This window comes from Dioscorea cayenensis, unplaced genomic scaffold (assembly GCF_009730915.1).
Source record: "Dioscorea cayenensis subsp. rotundata cultivar TDr96_F1 unplaced genomic scaffold, TDr96_F1_v2_PseudoChromosome.rev07_lg8_w22 25.fasta BLBR01000822.1, whole genome shotgun sequence".
NCBI lineage: Eukaryota > Viridiplantae > Streptophyta > Magnoliopsida > Dioscoreales > Dioscoreaceae > Dioscorea > Dioscorea cayenensis.
In genome coordinates, this window is record NW_024087213.1 from 22,226 (window position 1) to 30,155 (window position 7,930).

General features: G+C 34.6%; 1 protein-coding gene across 1 annotated transcript; it reads left to right on the forward strand.

The window, feature by feature from the left end:
* The first annotated feature begins 4,639 nt into the window (after positions 1-4,639).
* Positions 4,640-7,222, forward strand: LOC120255075. Its single transcript, XM_039262973.1, has 3 exons — positions 4,640-6,009; positions 6,089-6,406; positions 6,493-7,222. Exons 1-3 carry the CDS (start codon positions 4,640-4,642, stop codon positions 7,220-7,222), a joined length of 2,418 nt encoding a protein of 805 aa, XP_039118907.1.
* Positions 7,223-7,930: the final 708 nt, after the last annotated feature.

Here is a 7,930-nt window from a genome sequence, read left to right on the forward strand (position 1 = left end):
ATTTTTATTTTTATGGTATTTTATTGTAGATATAATGGTGTAAATAAAATCCATATTTTTTTTAGTGTACTAAAAAACATAAAAACCCATTTGAATTTTTTTTAAAAATTTATGAAGAATAGGTTACTTATTATTTGGACTTGTTAGTAATATTATTAGAGTTGAATAAAACCCAAATTTAGTAATTACACCAATTAAGGGCAAAAATAAGAATAAACTTAATTTTATAGTGAAAACACATTCACACCAAACGAGGGAATTAAGTTTGCATGCAAAGTAATTACAATTTTGATTGAGATAACCAAACGCTGTAATGTTATTTTGTAGGAAAAGTAATTATATACTCAAAGTCCAAACAAGCCCTAAAATGTAAGAATCATGTGGTCCCCTCAAACTTGGCACTTCCGATATTGTTTTTCATAACTCAGTGGAACATGTAAATTGCAATCTGGTTAAAAGCTAATCAATCTTCAATTATAGTTGTCCCGGGCCCGGATTGCACCAAGAGATCGATGTTCGCCAATACTTGACGAATCACAACACCAATAGCCTTTCTTCTATTATTTTCTATTGTCTCCTCCGCCCCCAGCGTCCTATCCCCCACCACCTCCGGCAAACGTTAGTACTCAGAGCGCTGAAAGTGGTGGTAAGATAACTACTTGTATCATTGTTTTATGGGGAGTTCTTTGTATGTTAACTTCTTCCATGTGATTTGATTCCAGTAGCTGGAATCTTGTTTATTTTCGGGTAGTTTATTTATTTGCATTTCACATACTGTAATCCATCTTCCAATTGAGAGCTTGAAGTTGGATGACGGGCTATTTATTTTGTGTATTTCACATGCATGCTTGAAGGACTTTGTTGAGCGGGAATATATCCACACTCACTAGTGTTATACATTTGATTTGATGGAGATTGCCTCTCTGCATTCCCGCATCACCTATATCCAAAAATTCATTAGTTTAGGGTACCCAGGGAGGAAGCTAAAGACAAAGCATAGGCTAACCTTTTGGAGGTCAAAATTAACTAAAATTAACAGCTACAATTCTGCAATATTTTCTTTAAACATTGTTTGTCTTCAAGTTTCTTTGATCAAACAGTTCATGTTAGGCAGTAGCAATTTTTTCATTAGTAAATACTTCTCTCAGGCTTTTGATGAGGCCATCTCTGAGCTGGACACTTTGGGTGAAGAATCCTACAAGGACAGTACATTGATAATGCAGCTTCTCCATGACAACTTGACATTGTGGACCTCTGACATCACGGTTTATCTCCTTTCTTGTCTCAATTTCTTTCATTATACAATATGATTTGATTTGATGGAGAAATTTCTTTCATTATTCAAGCATTTGAATAAAGGAAAATATGAATATTACTACATGCAGGGAATGCAGACAGTGTTTTGTTTGGGTGGCCAGATATTATTCTTAGTTTTTGCAAAGAATGTGCATATAAATATTCAAAAATAAAAGTGGAAGTAGTTGGATGGAGGATATAGAACTTCAAGCATACAATGAAAAATGAAACAATGAATGTTGACCTCTATTCAAACCACGAAGATATTCAAAGAACATCAACATCATGTTTGACCTTCGGTGAACAACATTACTAGTAGTTTTTTACTTTCTTGGTTGCAAATGGTGGATGAGGAAGAAATTTAACTCTATGAGTAATTGCCATGAAGCTTACTGCATGCATGAACATGCATGAACATTCCCTTATGATATTGTTTTTCATGCGTTTGATTAAGCTATAGGTTTTATATGTTGCTTTTTTAGCATGCCATAGAAGTTTATTAGGAATAAATGATGAATTAATATTTTACTAAGTTTAATTAATTGTTAATATATCTTTAATGATTTATATAAAAATTTCATGCAATTAGAACTGAGATCAATCAAACAGTGAACTGCTGAAGTTGCCAAGAAGCGAAGTAAGAATTATATATATATATATATATATATATATAACAACATGCATGAGAAGTAAAATAAGATACAAATTAAAGAAATTAACCTATTCGTTCATGCATAGAACATTCTCCTCTCAAACTAAAATCCAAGTGTTGCAAATAAGTATTGAATGCAGACATAATCTCTTTCTAAGATTGCTAATGGTTTTAGAACATGCGAACACTTTAGAGCAAAGAAGGTGCTCATATATTTTAAAAACAAAAAGAAAAGAAAAGAAAAGGTCAAACTCGGTGCATCACATATAGTAGTCCCTGCCAAAGAATGTTGTTGACCTTAAGGCCATAAATTTTTGACTTTTTGTCAACACGCTACACAAATTTTGTTCTTTTGACTTTATAGACTCAACCATCATCTTTCTTGTGTGTATATATGTCCTACTCTGTGGTCATATGCCCACATATTTTGATTTCCCCTCCATCTAAAAACAACATGCTCACCATTTATCTTTCTCTCTTCAACTATGCATCTATAAATAGACAACATATATAATAGACACCCTCTCTTCATCACAACCAAAACATATATCAAAGAGATATTCATCGGAAAATGAGTTGATATTTTGTCACCAGCTTGACTAATTGTTCCTGAATAGAAAAGTGCATGTTGACATAGGGTTTGCTCTGAGAAGTTTTTGTGAGTTCAGTTGAGTTGAAGGATTGGTTTCCCCCAGGCATTCAAAAAGTTTTTGGCTTCATTATAAGGTCTAATATTGCTAAACCCCAATCTGACTAGGTTAGGCTTGCTATTGTGACCTATATGGTTGTAAAATCTGAAAGTCTGTATTATTTAGTTCTTGTGACCTATATGGCTTCATTATAAGGTCTAATATTACTGGATTCAATCTCACTCATATGCTTTAAATTTCTTTCTTTAGATTTATATTTTCTGACTCAAATTAAAAATTTTATTCCATGTTAAAATTGTTTTAAATTCACGAGCCGTGTGTGAAACAATTAAAATTGAAATCAACTTATTTATTTATTTATTAACATTGGATCTCATAAACCTTCTTTGTTTTTTCATTTCTTATGTATTAGTTTTTCAATATTGATGATTAAAAAACTATATTTATCATTCAATTATAGATTAAATTGTAGATTAAATTATATATTTATATATAATTAGTGTTTATTCAATTTTTAAATTTTAATTGAAAAATTGTTGCATCATCATTACTTCATTTCCTCAAGTTATTATTTATGAATTGCCCTTTTGTTTTTCATTGACTGTTGTTGTTGTGTTTGTTTACTTTGTTGTAGACTTCTTACTAACAACACTGATGTAAATTTTGAAATTTCACAGGTTGGTGCAATAACTTACGTTGCAGACTTTTGATTTTCCATTAGACTTCTGAGCAACAGAGGAACTACTGGAAAAGGAAACCGTAGGACGTAGAAGCCTTAAGAATGTTTTTTCCCCTAATCCAATGCTTTATTTTATAGTGCATTACCTTTTATTTTCTATAGTCTACTTTATTCTACATTACGGATGTGAGCTATTTTCTAGAGTGAATTATATCTCTAGCGTATTATTTTTGTTTTTACCCTTTGTCTATTGCCTCTTGAAAGTGCATGAGTTAAATTTAGATTTGGTGGGTGACTTTCCATCTAGTTGGTAGTATTTAATGCAACTAATTTAGAGCTCTACTCTATTAGATGAAACAAGTGCGCATTCATGTGAGATAATATTATATTAAGGGATGTAGAGACATGACATGGACAATTTTGTATCTTTCTAATATAGCTATTGCTAAAATGAATTCGGAAAGAAGTTGGATGTACGCTAGGCTCAAGGAAGGTCTTTTGAACCCTGACTTTTTAACGGGTATTGATGAATTCATCGAATTCGCACAGATGCATCCAGAATGTATGGATGGGATCAAAATTAAGTGTCCCTGTAATCGTAACAAGTGTCGTAATCGTGCATTTCTCGATAAAAATACAGTTATATATCATTTAATGAAGTATGGATTCGTGCCTTACTACTATCAATGGATTCTTCATGGGGAAGTGCTAGATTCAGATATAAGGGTTTCTTCTGGTAGGCAAGATGTGATGGATGACCCAGTTCCAAGTGTTGAGCAGACACCGTATAATTTAATGGAACAAATGGTGATGGATGGTGGAGGTATTCATTTCTCACATACTCTTACAGAGGAACCGCCAAATGCAACGGCTCAAAAATTGTTCGATATGCTGAACTCCGCTAATCAAGAAGTGTGGTGAGGTTGTGAAAACCATTCACAATTGTCGGCTATAGCAAGAATGCTAAACATTAAAGCAGAACATCATTTATCCGAGAGGTGTTATGATGAACTTTGTCAATTAATGCAGGAAATGTTACCAGCTGATAATGTAATGCCGGATAATTTCTACAACACAAAAAAACTAGTCCAAGGCTTGGGATTACCAGTTGAGAAGATCCATTGTTGTCTTAATGGATGCATGACATATTGGGGAGAAGACAATGAATTAACAAGTTGCAAAGTTTGCAGATCTCATTGGTATAAGCGATGAAAAGGTAGTTCATCCAAATGTCAAACAAATATCCCATACAAGAAGATGTATTATTTTCCTTTAACACCAAGGCTACAGAGATTATTTGCATCAAATGTAACTGCGAAAGAAATGAGGTAGCACGCAGAGCACCAGTCTGAAGAATGAGTCATGCATCACTGTTCTGATTCACCTGCTTGGAAGCATTTTAACAACACCCATCCAACCTTTGCATCAGAGAGTCGAAATGTAAGGTTGGGATTATGCACTGATGGATTCCAACCTTTTGGACAAACAGGGCAACAATACTCCTCTTGGCCGGTGATAGTTACACCGTACAACTTGCCTCCTTCATTGTGTATGAAGGAGGAATATATGTTCCTTACCATAATAGTTCCTGGACCCAAAAGTCCAAAAGACATGTTGGATGTGTATTTACAACCCTTTATTGAAGAAATGAAGCATTTGTGGGAAATTGGGGTTGAAACGTATGATGCGTCACTGAAGAATAATTTTCAAATGCGTGCCGCACTTATGTGGACCATAAGTGATTTCCCAGCATATTCAATTTTATCCGGATGGAGTACAGCAGGTAGAACTGCATGTTCGTACTGTAAAGAAGATTTAGATGCATTTACCCTAACAAAAGGTGGGAAACAATCTTGGTTTGATAATCACCGAAAATTTTTACATCCTAACCATCCATTTAGAAGAAATAAAACAGCTTTTCTTAAAAATAGAATCATAAGAAAACAAGCTCCTGCTATCCTTTCTGGTGATGAGATCTTACAAGAAATAGAAAGTTTATCTTTGAAGCGAGTCATAGACTTTGGTGCTTATGAGACTAACCGCCAAATTGCCAGGAATAGTGGTTGGAGAAAACAGAGCATTTTTTGGGATTTACCCTGTTGGCGGACAAATCTTATTCGACACAACCTTGATGTTATGCACATTGAGAAAAATGTGTTTGACAATATATTCAACACCGTGATGAATGTAGAAGGGAAGTCTAAGGATAACACTAAATCAAGGGAAGACTTGAAGGAATTTTGCTGTCGACCTGAGCTAGAAAGGAGTGAAGCTACAGGGAAATATTCAAAGGCATGTTATACTCTCGATAAACCATCGAAAACAGTGCTCTGTGAATGGCTTCGAAATCTCAAGTTCCTAGATGGATATGTGTCAAACATGGGCCGGTGTGTTGACATGCAAAAGCTAAAGCTTTACGGGATGAAAAGTCATGATTGTCATCATGTCTTCATGCAGAGATTACTCCAGATAGCATTCAGGCAATTACTTCTGTTAAGTGTTTGGCGGGCATTAATAGAAATGAGTAATTTCTTTAGAGCCCTCACATCAACCACTATCCAAGAGGAAGATATGTTAAGGCTTAACGATGAAATCCTTGTAATCATTTGTATATTGGAACGTATATTTCCCCCAAGTTTCTTTGATTCAATGGAGCATCTTCCGGTGCATTTAGCATATGAAGCATGGATTGGGGATCCGGTACATTATCAATGGATGTATCCATTCAAGAGGTAAAACACTTTATTATATCTTCTACATATTCTTAACATTAGTAAATTTATTCATCTCGTAAAATATATAACATTATAGGTATCTACGAAAGCTAAAGAAGAATGTGAGAAATAAAGCCAAAGTTGAAGGCTCAATATGTAATGCCTACTTAGTCGAGGAAGCTTCAGCATTTTGTGCACATTATTTTGAACCACATGTGAAGACAAGGCATCGCAAGGTGCCACGTAATTATGAAAGTGGGCAAGATCCAACGGAAGAAGCTGGGAGCTTATCAATTTTCACATGCCCTGGTAGGCCATTAGGAAAAGCAAAAACTAAATACCTAACTAAAGAAGAATATTCAGCAGCGCAGATGTATATCTTGCTGAATTGTTCAGAAGTACAACCATTCATAAAGTAAGACTATTTAATTTTGATTGAAGGCATTTCTTTGTTTGCTTTCAGCCTTCTTTGGTAATTTGTTCAATTTTTTCAATGTGAAGCATTTTTGTCAATGAATTGCGGTCAAGGAATCCAGATATCAATGATGGATGCGTTGATGAGATATTGGAACGTGAATTTGCGATATGGTTCTTCACGTTTGCTCATAATCCTTCGAATGACATTTCCAACCAATTTTTGCAAGACTTGTCAAAAGGACCGCTAAGAAGTTATAAATCTTATAGTGGGTGCATAGTGAATGGCTTCAAATTCCATACAAAGAATTATAGTTCAGATAGAGCGACAATGAATAGTGGTGTATGCATAAAAGGCACAAATTATACGACGGATGAAAATGACTTCTGTGGACAATTAGTTGAAGTTTTATGTTTGGAGTACCTAGGATTACCAATCAAGCGCACAATCTTGTTTAGATGTGATTGGTTTGATCCGACACCAAATTTGGGGACCAAATGTCATCAAGAATATAAGCTAGTTGATGTGAATCAGAATCGGTTCTTCAATAAGTATGAACCATTTGTTCTTGCTATCCAGGCAACTCAAGTTAATTATACAACGTATCCCAGCTTAAAGCGTGACAAAGTTGACTGGTTGGCAGTGTTTAAAGTGAAAGCTAGATATACTGTAGAGCTTCCCAAACAATCATGTGCTACTACATCAACATCCATGGAAGCACCTTTTCAACAAGATGAAAATGAATTCCCCTCAACGCAAATAAATTACAATGATGCAGAATCATCTTTACGTGACCCAACAGATGAATTTTTTTGAAATAGACGATGAAGAAGTTGAGAGTGAAGATGACCCTTTTCCTGAATCAGAAAGCAATGGTGAAGATGATGACCTTGAAGAAGTTGAGAGTGGTAGTATATAAATTTAAGGTATTATATATGTTGATGAAAGTGTTACATGCGAAAGAAATAGTCGTGGTATCATAGGTTCATTATGATTTGTATTTAAATCATACATGCATATATGTATATATTTATATGTCTTTATATATTTATATTGATATATTGTCTGATGTGATGACACTTGTTCAGGCAAGAATGAAGCATATAAATTTAATGTATTATATATGTTGATGAAAGTGTTATATGTGAAAGAAATAGGCGTGGTAGCATATGTTCATTATGATTTGTATTTAAATCATACATGCATATATGTCTTTATATATTTATATTGATATATTGTCTGATGTGATGATACTTGTTCAGGCAAGAATGAGACGGATGGGTCGTAGAGGCGGCTCCAAACATAGAAGCTCATTTGATCATGTAACGCATAAGGGTTCTCTCGCAGATCAAGAGAATCAGAGCATTCATGGTGAGCATGATAGTGAGCCTTTTACATCACCACCTGCTCCACAGCGAGTTGTTTCTGTACCTGCTGTACTGCCCCATCCATTGGTATCATCGGCTGACAATGCATTTGTTGGATCATTATCGTCATCTATTTCTACTCCTTGTCATAGTGGAG

Bases quoted from the DNA above. Each gene is read 5' to 3' on its own strand.
- LOC120255075 (XM_039262973.1), top strand. From the start codon at position 4,640: ATGCATCACTGTTCTGATTCACCTGCTTGGAAGCATTTTAACAACACC. The intron at 6,010-6,088 runs GTAAAACACTTT...ATAACATTATAG, and splicing joins TGGATGTATCCATTCAAGAG to GTATCTACGAAAGCTAAAGA. The intron at 6,407-6,492 runs GTAAGACTATTT...TTCAATGTGAAG, and splicing joins GAAGTACAACCATTCATAAA to CATTTTTGTCAATGAATTGC.